Source organism: Solanum verrucosum, unplaced genomic scaffold (assembly GCF_900185275.1).
Source record: "Solanum verrucosum unplaced genomic scaffold, falcon-dt-bn FXZP01000277.1, whole genome shotgun sequence".
Classification (NCBI taxonomy): Eukaryota; Viridiplantae; Streptophyta; class Magnoliopsida; order Solanales; family Solanaceae; genus Solanum; species Solanum verrucosum.
In genome coordinates, this window is record NW_026019945.1 from 2,174,730 (window position 1) to 2,194,694 (window position 19,965).

The window sequence follows — 19,965 nt, forward strand, 5'->3', positions numbered from 1 at the left end:
ATGTACTAGCTTTATCTCACTCAGTTAATTATCTTCTCTACAATGGAGAGGCACCAATGTAAGGGTTTTCCATGGTCCATTGGATATAACCCTAAGGAGGAAACGACGTTAGCAGTGGTTTGGATTTCTTTACCGAACTTATCTCCAGATTTGTTTGCAAAGAAGTCTTTGTTGTCTATAGCATCAGCAGCTGGGAAACCAATAGCTATATATAAAGCTACTCAAATCAAGCCAAGACCTAGAACGGCTAGGGTCAAGGTTATACTTGATCTAATGGAAAAGCTTCCAAATTGTATAAGGTTGCAGTTTGTGGATGGAAAATCTGGTAAGTTGATCGAGGTTTTTTAGGAGATTGTATATGATAATCTACCTTTGTATTGCAATTATTGTAAGCACCAAGGTCATGATGAAGATAGTTGTCGTTTGATTTCGAAAAGAAATCAAAATAACAAACAAATTGATGATATCGTTGAAGGTGCTTTAAAAGGTTCTATCGATAGTGAAAAGTATCAAGGCGATGCGAGAGAAATATTAAATGAAAAAAGAAAGACTGTAGATGTCGATCAAAGTAAAGCTACTTCTTTAGATCGACAATTGGTTGCTTCTACTTCCGAGCAAAATCATGTAAACTCAATGGATGTTGATACAAGTAATATTGGTGTTCAAACAACTACCGAAAACAAAGGTGATTGCAATAACCAACATGTTGCTACTAATGAGGTACAATCAAAAGAAGTTGGGCTGAATTTGATGTCTAATGCAACTAAAAACGCAGGGGGAACACCAAGAGTTGGGGTTGATGCGCTACGAGTTGATTCAAGGCAAAAATTAATGGATTCAGGACAAAAACTAATGGATACATCTGATGTTGAAGATGCTGAAAATTCTGGGCAGCATGTTTTGCAAGTTGAAAACGAGAATCCAACTAAAAACTGGACACTGGTTGCACACAAAAAATCAACTAATAGTCGGATCCTTTCCCCTACTAGTCAAAATAATTCTCCATGTAGTGAAAAGGGTCTGACTGGAAATTTTCATGACAGTGAGAAGAGGCAAGATACTAGTAATGCCTCAAGAGACCTATTATGTTCGAATAGCTTTGATGCTTCATTGAAGACTACTGGAAAGCAAGTAAGGTTAACAGAGAATGACAACGATTTGATCCAAGAAAAACAAGTCTCACCACCTGTTTTAAATAGCAAATTAAGTTCAGATGCTCCCGTATTTGTGCCTAAATGTGTGCTTGAAAAGAAGAATGAGTCAAGGGCCTTAGTTTCAAATACAATTTGATTTGAGTGAGGATTCTCTTGATAAAGATGGAGTAGATTTGGGTGAGGATTCTCTTGATGAAGATGAGGAAGACAATATGCTGGATATTTGCTTTGATAGAGTGGCTAGGGAAGGGGATATATCACCTAGGCAACAAAGAAGTGGAAGCAACAAAAGCAAAAAGAAGACACACGGAAGGCAACATAGTTGGGATGGTAAAATTACTCAAGAGTTTGTTTCAAGGTACCTATCGATGCGACAAGCAAAGCAAAACCATTTGACAGTATCAATAGGTTCAACTAGATTCAATAAATTCATAAAGAAGGTATGAATCATCAAGTGTTGTTGGATAGGTTTGAAGAAGAAGACAAGAGAAAAATACTTTAAGTTACTTTTGATGGGCAATCAATCTTTTTTAATTCATGTTTTTGTAATAGAAAGTTTGAGGCTGGTAACTCAACTTTCTTCTTGATTGACATGTTTTTACATTATTTAAGCATCCTCATTTGTAATATCATCATGGAGTGTATTACAAACTCTGTGATGATCAGAAAATACTTAGTTCTCTCTAGCTCTTATTTTCTTCATGTTTGTTAGGTAGCAGAAGTTAGGTACTTCATTAGGATTAATAAGGTAAAGCCCCCCTTGTTTGTACTTGTCTCTATTGATAATTTTTTATGTTTAATAAAAAACCGCTAGACACTGTCTAATGACAAATTTGCTTTAAAAAAAAAAACACAAGTTGGGTAGCACATCATAAACACAACTAGAAATCAAAACATACATTTGGCTAAAGAAGAAAAAATCAAGAGCAACAATTGTCATTACACCACCATTCGCAATCGTCAACAACAATTGCAAACAATCACACATATATAAAACTCAGTTTCGCAATGCAAATATCAATTATATGGAACAATTTAATTTTTCGAAAAAATAATAAATATTAGTATAAATATTTTATTTTTTAATGTTTGATCATTTGAAATTCCCAAGCAAAAATCTGGAAAATTAATGTCACTGTGCTATAGAATGTTGTACCTTTTCTCTTTAGGTGCAATAAATGATCTTATTTTATTTTAAAAACTATCTATTTGTGTTGCATTCTCTAAAAATATTTTTTAATTTTGGGGTCGTTTGGTAGAGTGTATAAGAATAATGCAAAACTGGGTGCATTAGTAATGCTTGCATTAGTTATGCAAGCATTATTTCTTATACACTGTTTGGTTTGATGTATTAGAAAACAAATCTTGCATAATTTCTATTTAAAAATATATGTTTACAAAAATACCCTTCACACTTTTGTTTATTTTTACACTCCCTTGCAACAAAGTTTTTGCTAAAACTGTAAAACATCATTAACTCCTCCTCTTCTTCTTCTTTTCAAAAATAATATTAAATAGTTGTACTATTTGAGTCAAAATATTTTTGTGAAAGGTTGGCAAAGAATTTTTTTATCAAATTTATCGCCACAATAGTAAAAAAATTTATTAAATTATGTTCAAATTAGATTATTTTTTTAAAAAAAATAAAGATATTTAAGAGGCCATAAAGTCTATTAAGACACCAACAAATTAAAAGACATTGAAAAACAAATAAAAATAAAAACATATGACAAGAAAGAAAATGAAAAAAAAGAGAAAATGTTAGGAAATGTTTTAAAAAGGATATGAGGGTAGTTTTGTAATTATTTAATCTTAATGCAAGTGTTAAATGTTATGTATTACTAATACCTAGAATTACTTGGTATTAGTAATACACAATGGAGTGTATAACTAATGCAAGCATTAGTTATACATGACAAGAAAAAGTGTACCAAACAAGGTACTACTAATACACACACTTAATGCATGCATTATATTTTCTAATATACTCTACCAAACGAAAAGGATACTAACAATAAAATTGTGGGCCTTGTATGTTTGTCTACTTTTACCTTTAACTTGCCATAAGGACATAACAAGAGAGCTTACTATTAACATGAAAATTAGTTGTTGGATTCATTAAAATAGGGAAAAATAATTTATTGAGACTTGTGATATTATTAATTACCTTATTTGTTATTTTTTCAAAAATATATATCTTATTCATCTATGATATATAGTAGTAATATCATTAAATTCAAATGTGATTCTTATTAAATTCAAAAATGTGAGGTGAGGTGCGTGAGAATGTGACTCTTCAAGTGTCAGAGTGAATTTTCAATTTTTAGCCTGTCTTTTCTGAATCTTTTATACTGTGCGTGCACCTTTGTTTATGTTACTGTCTTCATTAATTTAAACTTCGAACTCGATTTTTGAAAATATATATATATTTGTACACCTTAATTTATATTAAACGACAATTAAATATTTTAGTTTATTTTTATTGTGTCTAGTAGATATACAAGCATTACCGTAATATATAAATTTTTAGATGATTAATTTGTAAGTTAAAGTGTTCAATTGACACAATAAAAATGAATTAAGGTATAAATATAGATATTCAAAGTTGAATTGTTCACTTATACTTTTATTCTATATTAAGTGGATTTTTTCATTGTTCAAAATTCAAGATGGATATTTGAAATTTTTTCTATATATGCCCTTTTTTTTAATAAAGTTTGATATTTTCAAAGAGATTAATTAATGTACTTAAAAAGTATATTTATAATTTAACAAAAAATAATAGTGAAAAATATGATTTAAATTATGTCTTAAATATTTTCCTTAATAAGTATGCATTATCTTAAAATTCAATTAATATAATTAAAAGGAATACTAAAATATCAAAATTTGAGCGTGTATTTATATAATTTTGCCATTTTTTAAAGCTTCATGTTTTTTTTGTCTTGTTCCTTTAATAATAACCCAATAGATTCTTGCTTTTTTTTCATTCAATTGACAATATCCTCTTCTTTCTCTTTTGCCTCTAAAACTTTTTTCTTCTTCTTCTTCATGGATTTGTAGTAGATTTTCTGGGGTGACTTTAATATTTTTTTTGTAAAGTTTTGATTTTTTTTCTTGGCATTTTGAATGTTGTTTTGGGGCTGTCTTCTTGAGAGCAATGGGTGTTCACTTTTGTTTTCTGATAACTAAAAAAAGGGATTTTTACAAGGGATAATTTTCACTAACTTTTTTTGGGTTTTTAGTTGGGATTTTCTTGAGTGACTTTAATTTGTGTAAAGTTTTAATCTTTTCAAGGCATTTTGAAGGATGCTGTGTGGGGTTTGTTTTCTGATAGCTAAAAAGAAGCATTTTTCATAGGGAGATAATGTCAGTCAAGAATAGAAAGATATCTTCTTGACTAACTTTTTTGAGTTTCATGGGGGTAGAAAAAGATGATAACTTTAGGAAAGTTCATTTCTTTTAGAAAGTTATCTGAGTATAAGTAGAAGAAAAGTTACATTTTTTAGTATATTGAAGGGTTGTAAAGATAGAATCTTGAAAATGGGGGAGAAGAAGAATATGCCAGCAGTTTGGTTTTCTTTAAAGAGATCTTTGCATTGTAAATCAGGGCCATCAGATGTTCATGACCCAAAAACAAGAAAAGAGTTGAGCACAATTTTGACTAAAAAGGGAGGAGGAGGAAGGTCTGGTTGTTCAAGGTCTATAGCAAATCTCAAAGATGTTATTCATGGAAGTAAAAGACATTTGGATAAACCCCCTAGTTGTAGTCCAAGATCTATTGGTAGTAGTGAGTTTCTTAATCCAATAACTCATGAAGTTATTCTGAGTAACTCAAGATGTGAGCTGAAAATCACTAGTTTTAATGGATTTCAAGAAAGTGGTAATGGGGGTGGTGGGGTGAGTACTAACGGTGGTTCAACTTTTGTGGGTACTTTAAGGCCTGGTACACCAGGTCCAGGAGGGCACCCTACAATGCATTATTTCAATTCTGGTTGTAGGAACACTCCTACAAGGAGGAGTGCATCTTTTCTTGTTGATAAAGAAGGACATACTAGTAGTTTTGCTTCTAAAACTAGGTATTCACTTGATAATGATGTTAATGGAACTTCTTCTGGGGTCACATGTCATAAGTGTAGAGAGCAATTTGGGAAATGGGAAGCTCTTGAAGAGCATCATCTTTCTAAGCATGCTGGTAAAAAATCTTGCCTTTTTGCTTTTTTCATCATTCCTGTTCCTAAATTCATGCTTTCTTGCTTACACTATAGCTTATTTCCTTTTTCATGCTCTTTGTCTGAAAAAAAGTACTCCTTTTTTAATATTAAAATAAAAATTGGGGTGGGAAAGTGAGTAGTGAATTACAAGGTGAGAAATAATTTATCGCAATGGATTAGTTAACCGTATCCTGATTCGATCTCGCACTAATAAAGTGAAAGTTTAGATACTCAACCTACTAAGATTTCCTGAAAAGAGGTACTTGCTTTGCTTTCTGTTCTTTCTTCCCCTCCCACCCCACCCCACCTCCTTTTTTTTTTTTTTTGCTTATGTGTGTGTAGCCTACATCACAGATTGTACATTTGCAGCTTCTGAGCCCTCATTGCTTAGGAATTGGAACTTCTTGTCTTTGTCTTTAGTGTTAGAATATTGTTCTTTTTCAGTCAATTTGTTTGAAATTTGCTTCAAGGTGAGATGATATCAGTAATTTCTTCCAAAATTGATTAGCTTTGGTGGATTGGTGGTGTAGGGAGGTGAAGCAAAAGAAATCATGAAATTTTAACTGTGAAATTCTCTGCGCATTATGCGTAGATATCTGTGCCTGCATTGCACTGCTGGATGAGAGAAGAATTTTGCTTCCCATCACCCTGTATGTCAAATTAGGATGAATCCTCATATACAGAATGTGTTTGGACAAGCTCACCTAGGCATGTTGATCCCGATTTGCTTGGGATTGAGATGTCGTAGCTGTAGTTGTTATTATTGTATTCATTTTCTGTACTTGTTGATTTAATTCTTTGAAAGGCTTCTTAGCATGTTGTTTTTTGCTCAAATGGACAGTGAGTGAACTTTTGGAGGGTGATTCTTCAAGGAAGATTGTAGAAATAATCTGTCGCTCAAGCTGGTTAAAATCCGAGAGCCAAGTTGGACGGATTGAAAGGGTCTTGAAAGTTCATAACACACAAAAAACTCTGGCTCGGTTTGAAGAATATAGGGAGATGGTGAAGAGCAAAGCAAGTAAGCTCCCTAAGAAACATCCTCGATGTATAGCTGATGGAAATGAACTTTTAAGGTTCTATGGAACTACTTTGGCTTGCGGCCTTGGCATGAATGGATCCTGCTGTCTCTGTATATCTGATAAATGCTGCGTCTGTCGAATTATCAGAAACGGTTTCTCCACGAAGAAGGAACTCAAAGGTGGGATTGGCGTCTTCACCACCTCCACGAGTGGAAGTGCTTATGAATGCATCGAGATGAGTGAAGATGATCCATCCTTAAGAAAAGCATTGATCGTCTGCAGAGTAGTTGCAGGTCGAGTGCATAGGCCATTAGAGAACATTCAAGAAATGGCTGGTCAAACTGGGTTCGATTCTTTGGCAGGTAAGGTTGGCGTGTACTCGAATATAGAGGAGCTTTACTTGCTTAATCCAAAGGCTCTTCTTCCATGTTTTGTGGTAATCTGCAAAGCCTAAGGGGAAAAAAAGACATTGTAGAATGTTTAAATTAGTAATGAGATTCTGCGTCACGTATAGGCTTTTCTTTTCGACATGTTCTGCAGGAATTTTTGGTTCTTGGAGTCCAAATTCTGTATCTGTTATTTACCAAAATTTGGCAAAGCTAGATGATCCAAAAGTTTCATTGATAGTTTTTTGTTGACTTTGTGGGGAGTGACTACCCCTTTTTATTTAAACCATCCCATCCCCAGGAGGATTAATTGTGCTCCCACGTACCCTCCAATGGGACTCAATTAACCCTCAATCTACCAGTTGATGATGGATGTGCTCAACCACTTGAGCAAGCCTCACTTGTCGACTACCTTTTTCTGTGTCTCTGATGATTTTTGGTTGAGTTCGTACATGTATGATGTATAGGTGTAACAGAATACCGTTTATTGTACATAGTAATATAGACAACTATAGATTTGGGACCATTTCAGCTTTTAGAATGAATCCATGATCACAAATCTGGGCAGTTTTGGACTAGACACTTGTGACTTCAAAAACAAATGGTTGCTAAGGCTTTAGAAGTTTGTAAGCTATGCTTCCGGCACCTATGTTGCTCAGACTCTTTTAAAATGTTGTTGGACGTGTGTCTAATCCTCCCAAATATTGTCAGATCATTCAAAAATAGTGCATTCTTAAAGGATCCGACATAGGTGAGACAATATCTCTAGAGAGTGTGTAATCATAGTATGACATTCAAATATGAAGTAACAACTGTCCTCATATAATCTACGTACATTTTGTCCTCTCCAAACTGGGTGTGTTTTTGTTATATCATCAACTCAATGAAATCCACTTGCAGCAACCAAAATGTGGTCCCTCATGTTAGTACTGCTATATGCTTCATAAAATGCTAAAGGACATAAATAAAGGAGATAATAAGTCATTGTCAATGTTTCTTTTGGCAGACTATATTATCTGTGTCTTATTAGAGCTACTATAAATGTTGCTAGAAAAATGTTGTGATCCTCTTTTTCTTATTCTCTGCACATTTATTTTTTCTTAATTTATCACTACTGCTGTTCAGAGAAATGAACTAGATTCATAAGATAAGTTAAAAAAGGAACCAACTTTTTCCTCTAGCTTTTAATATGACCTGAAAAAAAGCGGTACCCAATTTTATTTTAGGTGATATTATTTCTTTTGTTAACTCTTAAATTTTAAATTTGAATTTTTCCCTCTGCTTAAGATAACAAGTTCTAAGGACACCATTTAATATGTATTAAAAGTATTTTTTATAGTACGATATTCAAATTGTGAGTGAGCATAAGAGATTCATTTTTATATCTGAGTTAGTATGGTTTTTATTTTTTGTATATATAATCATCTGAAGTTCGATATAAACATGCTTGAGTCCTATTTAAAGGAGGAACGCTCCTTACTGAGAACTCGAATCGAGATTCTTATCTATCACACCACATCTCTCTCGTTGATCATTTCGTTGGTGGTTTGGTTTTGAACAGTAGCTATCTGTTAATAAATATTGCATGGCAATGCCAACTCATTACGTATTTATGCATCTGATTTTGATAGAAAAGACACTTATCTATTTTTGTGTTCAGAAAACTGAATTCAACTGCAATTGGGGAATATTTCAGTTGGCATTTCATTAATGCTGATTTAGACTGTTCCTCTGCTTCAACCTTTCCTTCTTTTTCTTTGTTTTGGGGTGGAGGATAGCGACTTTGGTCCCTATTATTTTGATCCTTCAAACCATGTTGCTTCTATCAAAGCCTGAGATAATCTGTATCATGAGTCATGACATACATCCACATTCTTGAAACAGTTGAAAGAATCATCAATAAATGGACAAGAACCTGAATTATATAGCACATGAAGATCATTATCCTCGACCCATTCATCATCTAACTCTAGTACGTAATGAGTACTGGAAGAATCAATGGAAGAAAATGAGGTTGAGTGAAGACGAGAAGCAAGAATATTAGTGGTGACGACTGAGGGAGTGGTGTTGAAGGCGGAGAAGAAAATGATGAAGATGACAAATACTAGTACTTTATTGGACACTTCTTGTTGGGTTCTAATTTGAAAATTGAAATACTTGGAACTTGAAAACTGTACTAATTAGACAGGCAAACAGAATTTGAGTAAAATGTACTTTAATATAAAATCTTCTGCTACTGATTTAAAAAGTTGAAGGTGATAACAGAATCATAATATATCAATAAGAGAAGGTTCAAAATTAGCAAAATCGAACTAGAATTTACAGACCAGTGATCTCCTAGGAAGCAGCAGCTACTGCTTCTGTTGTTTTCCCCTTCTCTTTGACTGCTTTCTTCCAGTTCTCAGCACTATCGATGATTTCCCCAGTTTTAATGAGGTACCGGACTCTTTTTCCATTGTCTAACGTTTTGTGGCCCACCCGACTGGTTACCTTCTGCTCTTTTGAGTAAAGCATCACGTTTGAGCTGTGAATAGGAGCTTCAATCTGAAACAACAACAACTACGTCTCAGTCCAAACAAGTTGAGGAGTTTCAATCTCAAATGTTAATACAAATTTTTCTTTCTTGGTAGGGCAAAGATGAATTCAATGCTAGCCACGACGAAATGTAAAGCTCAAGATAACAATTTTCAGGTGAGTTAGAGAAGAGAGAAGTCGAGATAAAACCTTGACTATCTGGCCTGGTTCCTCCTCACTCCGACTCTTCACATGCTTGGTTTTCAAGTTCACCTCTTTTACTACTACTTTGCTGTTGTGCTTGATGATCTCGGTGATCTCTCCGATTTTACCTTTGTCATGGCCGGATATTACCTTTACAGTATCACCCAGCCTTACATGCATTTTGTGTAGTACTGGAAGGCTGTTTGGCTTACATTCTTTACGCTCCCATCGCTTAAGCTGCAAAATAGACATAAAAAAGAAGCTCTTATTCAATGATAAAGCTGATTCTACTCACAATTCTCAGAAACTGTTGTTTCAGCTAAAAGAATATCATACTCGTAACAATTAGTCCCGAAGATTAGCAATACAAACATTTGGTGGCCATTTTTAAAAGCTGTTGACGAGTTAGTTTGAGCACTTCCTTCATTACATCATAAGTTATAAACGAAATGCATGACCACATAACAGCAACCCTATAAAAGTAGTTGCAACAAATGTCTATTCTTGGACACACATACTAAAGGACCAAAAAAATGAATCAAGATACCAACCTTTGCTGTAATCAAACATGGACCTTCTGTTGATTTAACCTGCACGGCATCATATGGAGATTGTCATTAAAGAGGCTAAAGATTATCCAATTTTACAATTGACACAACAAAAAGCGACAAACTGTGTAAGGCGTGATATACATCCAGAGAGTGTTAACCGAATAACAAGCAAGTGCGTTTTCTGGAGACAGATCTCATTCCGTATTTGCTTCCAATAACTTGTGATTATATAGGCACTAAAAACAAATTCACCATTGTTTGTGATCCCTCATAGTAAACATGTTTAACAGGTAACTATAATAAGAGAACGATTTATATTATAGAGGAACGCAGAGACTTATGTATAATATGGGTTTAGCACAACCCAGTAGCTTTAACTCAGACCTTATATATGTATTAAGAAATTGCTAAATACGTCCAAATATAAAAATTTCGAACCCTAAGTCAAATACAGGGTTCATCCTATGTTGGAATTAGGAAGAGCATCAATTGCAACAGAGGGGGTAAGTTTAAGTTAACCAATTAGCATATTCTTAATATACTTGACTTTTTGAAGACCCTTTGAGGAACTACTGCAGCAAATTGTAGATGTCTTTATATATTAAATTATTCTCTTGCAGCTAGAAATACACTGTGTTTGGTATGTAGTTCCAATTTTCCTATGTTTGGAAAATATTTTCTTTAGGAAAACAAGTTCAAGTTCAAAATGAAGAAAATGGCTTCCCTAGTGGAAGTAAGGAAAACAAGATGGATAAGTAGCATTTCAAGTTGATTATCTCCTCCGCACACTCCCAATCCCTCCAACTCCCACTTCTTGACCATATCACCTCCGGCCATCCCCGAATCCCCACTCCCCATCCCATCTCGCCTCCATAGTATTTTGTTGGATATATAATATATAAATGCTCTTGGGATAATATTATCTAGCTTAGTTACTATATAAACACTAGAAAATTAGTAAGTTCCACATTTGTTTTCTAGGAAAACATTTTCTTTCGTACCAAACGCGCAGTCAAAACTTATAATGGCGAAAAAACATATGATATGAGAAAGGATTCAGGTAGCAATGGTGACCAAGCAGAGAAGAAGTCCACAGTGTATAGTAATCAAATAATAGAAAATTAATTTCTAATCAATAGTACAATGGAGATAGATACCTTTGTCCTATGATCCCTAATACATAGAGGTCAAATTATTCAAGGAAAGAACTTTCACAAGGACAATTGAAATTGAGATAAAGCAGACAGGACATAGCGTCATAGCCTAGTGGTCAATGAAGTGGTGGACAACTATGAGGTGCTGGTTCAAATCACAATACACTAGCCTATTTATTCGCATTTGTGTAAGACTCGATGCATAAAGTTACTCGCAACACAATTCAATTCTGGCTAGAGGTAGCAGGTATTCTACGTAATTAGTCGAATTGTAAGCAAGCTGAACCAGATGACACAGTTATAGGAACAAAAAAAAAATGACATTTGAGAAAATTCATTTTGAAAACCAAATAGTGGAAGTTATGAGAAAGCATACCAGAGGAAAGGAGAGAGGAGGAGAGAAGCGTTGGCCGAAGAAGGAGGTGGAGGAGATAGAGAGACCAGTAAAGGAGCTCTGTAGAGCCGCCATTGCTCAAAACCTTCTGCAAAATCCTTTTGTGGAAGGAAGAAACAACACTGAGCTGAGTTTTTGGATAGGATAATAAAAACCAGAACCTTCTTCTTCTTCTCTCTCTATCCCTGTGTCCAGACACCCGATCCAACTCAATTGGACCTTCAACGGGTCGAGTGCGGCCCAATTATAAAGCCCCTTTTCAGCTATTGGGGAATAATCCTATTAATTTTAAAAGGGAAAAATTATGTAAAAATTAGGCAAATGACATAGTATAAGAAAGAAATTACTTCCTTTCCCTACTCTTTCATTAATTACCAAAAATCCCTTTTTTTAGTGTTTTTTGGATACATAATATAGCAGTGTGGATACTTAATATAGCAGCGCGGATACTTTAATTAATAACGGGCAGATACTTAAATTATTAAATTGTTAGCAGCACGGATACTTAATTAACGGGCGGATGCATAATATAGCAGCGTGGATACTTTAATTAATAACGGGCGAATACTTAAATTATTAAGTTGTTAGCAGCACTGATACTTAATTAACGGGCGGATGTATAATATAGTAGCGCAAATACTTTAATTAATAACGGGCGGATACTTAAACTAATAAAGTATCCGGTTAAGTTGAATTGGGGGAAAATAAGGGATTTTTGTATTTTAGTAAAAGAGTAGGGAAATATTGAGAATAGGTAAAGAAGTGTTGTGTATTTAAGTAATTTTTCCAAAAATGATCAAGTTTTATAGTTTGACAAAACAGATAAAAGGTGAATTGAACAAACATATATATTGAAAAAATATCAGAGAATCTTAGTTGCTCAATCAATTGACTATTAGAATTTTACTTTATTAGTAAAATTATTTGCGCTTTGCGCGGGAGTTTAATATCACGAAATATATAAAATAATACTTAAAACTTATCAGTCACTAAAACTAAAACACTATATTATCTTACATAAAAGATTAATAATGTAAAGGAAAATGAAAATTATTACATCTTATCATTTATCCTTAATAACATAAGCATAAATTAATTATTGTAAAAATAAATACCATGATCGGTAACATAAGCAATGGTGTCACTGAGCCACTCAACATGAGTAAAGTACACAAATATTTATTTGTGAAGAAGAAGAGGAGGTTCAAAATTTTCGTTGTTTTAAAATGAGAGAAAATCCCTCTCTTTATAGACAATAGATGGTAGTGTGAACAAATATTTATTGTGTCTTATCGAAAAGGTTATAACTATTTGGAAAAGTTACAACCCTTCAGAAATGTCACAACCTTTCATAAAAGTCGCAACCCTTCATTAAAGTTGCAACTTTTCATAAAAATCACAACTTTTCGTAAATGTCACAACTTTTCATGAAAAGGGAAGGCTAGTATTGGAAATAAATAAATTAAAAGTGAATTCTGGTTTGTGGCGGTGCCTCGTAGGCGGGCCTAAGGTTCTCTTTTATATAAATATATGACTAGGGAGGATCAATTGACTATTAGAATTTTACTTTATTGGTGAGAGTCGATTGACTATTAAAACTTTACTTTACCGGTGAAGATTAGATTCTCCATATTGTAACTGCCTTCCATTTTTCATTTCCTTAAAAATAAAAAATAAAAAAAGCTTGGTTCTTTTTAATAAAATTAGATTGAATAGGATATTAATGTAGAAGATGATATGAACTTTCATAGAAGTGAAAAAGGCTGATCTGGGATTTTCCCCATTTTCTACCATTCATTAACCTTCCACGCAAATTTACAAAAAACTTGAACAAAATTGGGAACAAAGGCTATCATACACTCGGACTATAACATACCCCTACGTATCCCAAACGAACTCACCAAGACAAAAGTGTGTTTTGTAAATAAAGATCCTAACAACCTGACCAATTTTACAAGATGAAACAAAAAATAAACAAATGGAAGAACTGAGTTAAACTTCATATGAGTCAGCTGTACTATCTATAGATTCCACACGTCGATGTCCAGAGATTGGACTCCGATGATCTAGTTGTTCAACATTGATGGTAATCTCCTCTGCTGTTGCAGATAAAGACCGCTTCTGGCGCTTTCTTTCGTGTCTAGACTTGAGTATCCTTGACAGAACCTGCACAGTGTCCCTCATGGAAGACCGTTTCTTCGGGGCACGATTCACACATTTGTATGCAAGTGCTGCTACATCATTAAGTTCTTGCAGATCATACTTCCCATCAAGACGGGAATCTGCGATTTCCTCCCATCCGCCTTTTCCATCTGTAGTCATGGCTGCCTACAATCATCAGTCATTTGGATCTTAGTTTCAATATGATTGAATAGGCTTCAGAAACATATGGACAATAAAAGAGGTTGTAGGGGAAGAGCAGAGGAGTCGAGGGGTTTCGAAAGTTGCTCGATATCAGTGCTCTCTACATATGTGTGCCTAAAGTTAGGAGTAGTGGCACTATACAGCATACATATGATGAAGTCATCCGAGTACAATCAGGGAAGACAAAAGATTGCACATAGACACTATAACAAAGGCGTAAGAAATCTCATAAAGCTATATGCTCAAGAAATTATGGACCCTTAGTTCTCACCATATCATTGTTCTTTTTTCACAAAAAAAAAAAAAGAAGAAACAAAAGTTTCACATCACATAATGAGGAGAGAGAGACAGATCTTACTAGTTCAATATACTCGATAAGCCCCTGAAGAGGATTTTTACCAGCAATAAGTTCAAATAGTAAGACCCCAAAGCTGTAAACATCGCTTTTCTTAGTGAAGGACCTAGTTGATATATATTCAGGATCAAGATATCCGAATGTTCCACGGATATTGGATACATGTTTACTGACCATTTCTTCCCTTGACAGCCCAAAATCAGCAACCTGTGTATTAAACACCAAGATTGCAGTTATGCTTAGTACCATTGGACCAAAATGGTGTCTACATTTTCATTATGATAAACTCAGGATGGTCATAATCTTTCGTATGACCACCTCAAAGTCTGCCATTTCATTATTATCAACCAAAGAAACCTATTTCGTCTACTTTACTTTGGAGAGAAAAAAAGAAATATATTTAACAACTGTACATACCCTGGCACTCATTGACTGATCCAACAAAATATTAGATGATTTAATATCCCGGTGTACAACTGGAGGAACTGCCTGAAAAAGGAAATACAAAGAAGAAAGAGGTGAGTGAATCAGCAATATATGGTAGCAGCAGAATTTCCACCAGGACACACATCATTCAGAAATTGAGTTCCCCCCAAAATGTATTTTGTATGTGAATGGTATTTTATGCTTATTTCAAGGATCCTTGATACCGAAGAGAGACTGGTTATTAATCATGTGTCAGCAATTAAATGTGAATTACGGGAAAAGATTACCCCGTCATGAAGATACTCTAAGCCCCTAGCCACATCCAGAGCAATTTGAACTCTCAACTCCCAGCGCAATGGTTCAAGCTTTTCATCTGTCAATGTAGTTCCGTTGTTAAACTACTAACATATTATCATGCATGTGAGAGGTTATCCTGGATGCAAATATCTGGCTACACTACCAAGTTTAAACATTGCTATGAAAACTTTGATTGCATGAGTACATATGCTAGTCAAAAGACAAATATCAATGTATCATGAATCTCATCTCACAGAACACAAAGGAGAATTTCCAATTTGAGGAGGTGGGATATCTTCTAATAGTCACATAAACAATCCCTAGCATTCAGTGTACCAGTGTTAAGAACCAGCAGCGCTAAACTGGACAATAGGGAGCCTTGCTATAAACTGATCAAATAGTTAGCGCTGACGGGCATACAAATGGAGGAAATCGCGAATGGAGAAATATTGTTCAGAAAGGAGCTCAAATCTACACTGCTAGGACACACAGTGGGTTGGCACGAGACTGACTACATCCAAAACTTGCTTTTGGTGGCAGTAAACTACTTAACAGACTAATCTAGTTTACCCATATAAATATAGTTCCATTTACTGCAAATTGGCTTCTTGAAATTGTTGCCTTGATTGATGGATGACTGATATATGTTACTCAATGAACATAATTGAGGTGAAAAGTACACATATATAGGCATGCAATATTTGGTGACCTCGGCATCATGAAATCAGAGAAATGTTTTTAAATTTAAGAATGTTGCAGGAATATGACTTGATCAAAACTGCCTCTATAAGAAATCTTTTTCTCTTGCCACAAAAATAATCAAACAGAGTTCTCATTAGCATACCGTACAAGTGAGAAGCTAAACTGCCTCGGCTCATGTAAACGTAGATAAGCATATGCTGACCCTTCTCTGCGCAGTATCCAACTAAATTCACTAGGTTTCTATGGTGTAGCCTTCCCAGTAACATGACCTGTGGAAACAAAAGAAGCTGGAAGTCAATTTAGTTTTAGAAAAACATTTACATCATACAATGTAGTTCAGCTATTACAGCATAAAACATACAGTTTAGCACAAAATACAAATAAAAGGATGAGGCTCATATGATATCTAGAAGCCTATTGGATGAAAAGTTTTGTTAAATATTAACTCACAAATGCTAGGATTTGCCTAAACCTTTTTTAGTGTGCTATGAAATTTAGAGAAAGCATTGTTCGTGTTTGGAGGTTACACCAATTTTTCTGTCCCCATTTGCTTATGATCAGTTGCAAGCACCTCACCAGCAACAGAATCAAAATATGAGGGGAGTTGAAGTAAATATACCCTTCTCTTTTTATCTGAAAACCAGATGTTTTTGTTAAAGATCACTTGGCCTTGTACCACTGCCATGTAGTCTAAGTTATGCTCATGATTAAAGGTAAACATTTTTACGAAGCACAAAAAGTAAGTAAATTTATTTAGCATTTTCCACAACTACACCATATTTTATCAACTGGTTGTTTGGTGAACTGGCCTTTCCATATGTTAACTTAGAGCTTGCTCGAGATGGTTGTTGCACATTACTGAAGGGTGTCAAAATTTACAACAAATGTTTGAACAAGTTGACTTGTCAAACACACGGGATATCGTCCTGAAAAGAATTCTTCTGTAATGTTTAGAGTACCTCTGTTTGGAATTCTTTCTCCCCTTGTTTAGAATCAGTTGCAAGCACTTTGACAGCAACCGTCTCACCAGTAGACATCTGAGCTTTATAAACAGGACCATAGGCCCCTTGACCAATCAATGTGGTGAAGTTGTAGGTTGCTCTCTGCAAATCCCTGCCCATGAGTAGTAAATGATCATCATCTCAATTAAGAATCAAAAGCATTACAGCATGTAGTCATGCACTCATGGCCCTAAGATGCAAGGTCTATTTATTGAAGACTGCAATTTATGTTAAATAGTAGGAACGGAATTGCAAAACATGCAGCAAAGTAATGAATCAGACACATTATAATAGGATATTGCCATGAGACGCAGATGCAAAGTCTTGCTACTGGAGAATGTTCCTAGTTTTGCACGACGTCCAAACAGTACATTGTTCAGGATTCTGATTTGAGAAAATCTAATAGTAGCCTGACAGTGGATGGACGACCTTTGAAGTTGTATGGTCTAAAGACAGTTTCTTTGATAAAGAGACAAAAAGAAATGGATCATTTCTTGTTCAGCAAGTTCTGAATAAAAGTGGAAGTTTGGATTTCGTAAGATCCTTATATTGTATTCTACTTCCAGTGATCGAAACAACTATAATAGTATAAAAATACTGATTTTAAACAATCTCTCCAATGATAAAATAATAGTCTTAGCCAAGTTCATCATCCCTTTTCAAAAACAATGAGAGAGCAGTAGATTGTAGACCAAACTAAGAAGTTGCAATACTCTTTCCATTTTATCAAAGATACATACTTGTAGGAGTACTCGAGAATACCGGATGCAGAAACCACATTTGACTTCCTGACGCTCCCTAACCAAAATGGCATGCCATTCTGGATAGACTTTGGTGACTCAGTACCAATTGAGGAGTCTGATAATACTGTACATGTATCTACACCATTTGCACGAATAGGAACAGTAGCAGCCCTCCTAGAACTGCTATTCCCTATCTGAGGACGTCTCCTATGGTACCTCCTAAAGCAGAAAAATGCAGCTATTGCTAAAAGCACTCCTATCACCACTCCAATTGAGATGCCTATAATTAATCCAGATGACTCCTTCTCCATCTCTTCCGTGTTCCTCAATTCTCAGCTACCTAAGCATTGGTCCCATTGAGAAATACCTGTAAGAAAATAAAAATATTAACTTCTGCAACCCAAAAGTCAGGATGAAAAAAAAAAGTTTACTACAACAACTTCCAACAATCCCAAACTAGTCGAGATCAACCATATGAATGATAGAATCCTCAATATCCATTTAGTTCCATTCGGACTAATTTCATCCCAATACAAGAGTCCAGAAAAATAATAAACAAAATTTTAATCCTCCATTTTCATGAGTACAAAAATTAACCAAATTCGAGAAGAAAACAAAAACATGCTTTGATTAGCCTTGCTAGCTAATTAAAATTAACAAATGAAACCACAAGTGCAAAAGTGTCATCCAGCTCAAAGCTTAAAAAAATACTCTAACATGCCTCCCACTAATTCTCCAACCGAGACAATAAACTGCAATACAATACACAATTTCCAGTTTTCACAAATATATTTTCGGAACAGAGCATCGTATAAGCATAAGTTCAAAAATCCAGATTTGGTCAAAACACGCCGGAAAAATTGACAGTTTCAACTTACGACTAAGCTTATTCCACCAGCAGCCAAAAAGGAAAATCTACAAATAAATGTTCCAGACAACAAATCAAATGAAAACAACATAATGATTAGTACAAAAGCTAAATTTCAGTACAGATCAAAAACTAGTGCGAAAAAGTAAAAAGTATACTCAGAAAAGAGCAAATTTTCAGGCGAAAAACTGTAAAGTGTATATTCATTCCTCCATTGTTGTACCTTGAGTAAAGCAGTTAAGAAAGCGTGATGAAGAAGGATCTAGGCACGTTGAGAAGCAACAAAAAAGGAAGGAATCTGGTTAAGACCGTGTTTGGAATTTGCCGATAGAGAAAACAATGAAAATTCAATTGGAAGAGGCAAAAGAGCAGAGTGTTGTTTCAGGCAACTGGTCTCCTTCTGACATTTTTTTTACGTTGAGAGACTTTAAAACGAGCGTGACAGATGATGATGATTATTATTTATATTTCCCATAATGCCCTTTTAGTTTATATAATATTAACATATCTTTTTCTCTTCTTTTTTTTTTTTTTCTTGTGATGAATTAATAAATATAGAATTAATGATAGTCTAGCTACTTTGAGGACCCTTAAATAAATGTGAATTATTTTTCTTGTGTTACAAGGATAAAATGGATTAAGAGACACAAACTTTTCATTGATCGGATTAATTTGAATTATATAGCATATAATTCAATGAGAAAATTAAGGACTTTTAATTAAGTGTGTAGGAAATTTATTTATTTTCCTTTAATAGTAAAAGATAAAAAATTTAAAATTGATGATTTTTTATTTTGATGATTTATTGTGATAAGGTTTTTAACCTTTGATAGATACATATTGAACATAAGTTAAATGTCTAATAGGTAAGAAATAGTCTTCAAAATATCTAAACAAAAAGATGCTACTGTAAATTTATAATTTAAATGTTGTTTCTGTATATAATCTTACTATTCTCAAATTAATTATGTATGATTTAATTTTCATCTTTAGGAGAGAATAATCGATTTGTGGACAGTAAATCGATGATAATCATTTTAATCCACAATTAATAGTTTTTATGTTTTTCTTTCTTTATTTGGAATTTATCGTTATTATTTTTGTGGTTAACGACTTTTGTCTTGTGTAATTTTTATTTTTATTTTTGTTGAAAATTTTGTTTAAATTTGTTTGTTATACTGTTCTTTTTAATTTGATTAAAAAAATCATCTTTTTTTCTTTTTAATAATTCTTTGATTTTAATTTTACATGACATGTATAAAATAAAAATAATTTAATATATTTAACGTATCTTTGATTTTCATTTTTTTTTTACTTCTTAAATTCCATTATAAATTAAAATAGGACAAAACTTCATAATTACACGATAAAGTGAAACCACGTTTACCGTTTTTTGGGTTTAATCCAGCAAAGCTAGTACATTAACTACCTTTATAATCATTGTCCTTTAATAATGTTTATCCAATTTTGTCTCAAGATTTTACTCTATCCAATGACACAAAGATTACAAAGGTAAAAACTATTATTTGCGGCAAATATTTATAATCAACAAATCAACATAAACATATAATATGTGGGTGCTTAAATTTATTTTACTGAATCATGATTAGTTAGTACTT

At 33.9% G+C, this 19,965-nt stretch overlaps 4 protein-coding genes across 5 annotated transcripts; 2 read left to right on the forward strand and 2 right to left on the reverse strand.

The window, feature by feature from the left end:
• The first annotated feature begins 273 nt into the window (after positions 1-273).
• Positions 274-1,880, forward strand: LOC125807577 (uncharacterized). The gene is made up of 4 exons (XM_049487317.1): positions 274-325; positions 488-1,285; positions 1,323-1,594; positions 1,842-1,880. Exons 1-4 carry the CDS (start codon positions 274-276, stop codon positions 1,878-1,880), a joined length of 1,161 nt encoding a protein of 386 aa, XP_049343274.1.
• Positions 1,881-4,252: 2,372 nt separating this feature from the next.
• LOC125808383 (uncharacterized) lies at positions 4,253-6,984 on the forward strand. The gene is made up of 2 exons (XM_049488092.1): positions 4,253-5,349; positions 6,210-6,984. Exons 1-2 carry the CDS (start codon positions 4,698-4,700, stop codon positions 6,839-6,841), a joined length of 1,284 nt encoding a protein of 427 aa, XP_049344049.1. The 5' UTR covers positions 4,253-4,697; the 3' UTR covers positions 6,842-6,984.
• Positions 6,985-8,979: 1,995 nt separating this feature from the next.
• On the reverse strand, positions 8,980-11,798 carry LOC125841036 (50S ribosomal protein L24, chloroplastic). Its single transcript, XM_049520035.1, has 4 exons — positions 11,573-11,798; positions 10,043-10,081; positions 9,498-9,728; positions 8,980-9,317 (listed from the first exon to the last, which is right to left on the reverse strand). The coding sequence occupies exons 1-4, from the start codon at positions 11,663-11,665 to the stop codon at positions 9,111-9,113; spliced, it is 570 nt and encodes a 189-aa protein (XP_049375992.1). The 5' UTR covers positions 11,666-11,798; the 3' UTR covers positions 8,980-9,110.
• A 1,528-nt stretch (positions 11,799-13,326) lies between these two features.
• LOC125808021 (calcium/calmodulin-regulated receptor-like kinase 1) lies at positions 13,327-18,751 on the reverse strand. 2 transcript variants are annotated; one of them, XM_049487803.1, is made up of 8 exons: positions 18,570-18,751; positions 17,476-17,845; positions 16,694-16,847; positions 15,877-16,003; positions 15,023-15,108; positions 14,727-14,798; positions 14,313-14,516; positions 13,327-13,918 (listed from the first exon to the last, which is right to left on the reverse strand). In XM_049487803.1, the coding sequence occupies exons 2-8, from the start codon at positions 17,787-17,789 to the stop codon at positions 13,583-13,585; spliced, it is 1,293 nt and encodes a 430-aa protein (XP_049343760.1). In that variant the 5' UTR covers positions 17,790-17,845; positions 18,570-18,751; the 3' UTR covers positions 13,327-13,582. The 2 variants fall into 2 exon arrangements, with proteins under 2 accessions (XP_049343760.1, XP_049343750.1); XM_049487793.1 differs by lacking the exon at positions 18,570-18,751 and adding an exon at positions 18,357-18,388.
• Between the last annotated feature and the right edge of the window lie 1,214 nt (positions 18,752-19,965).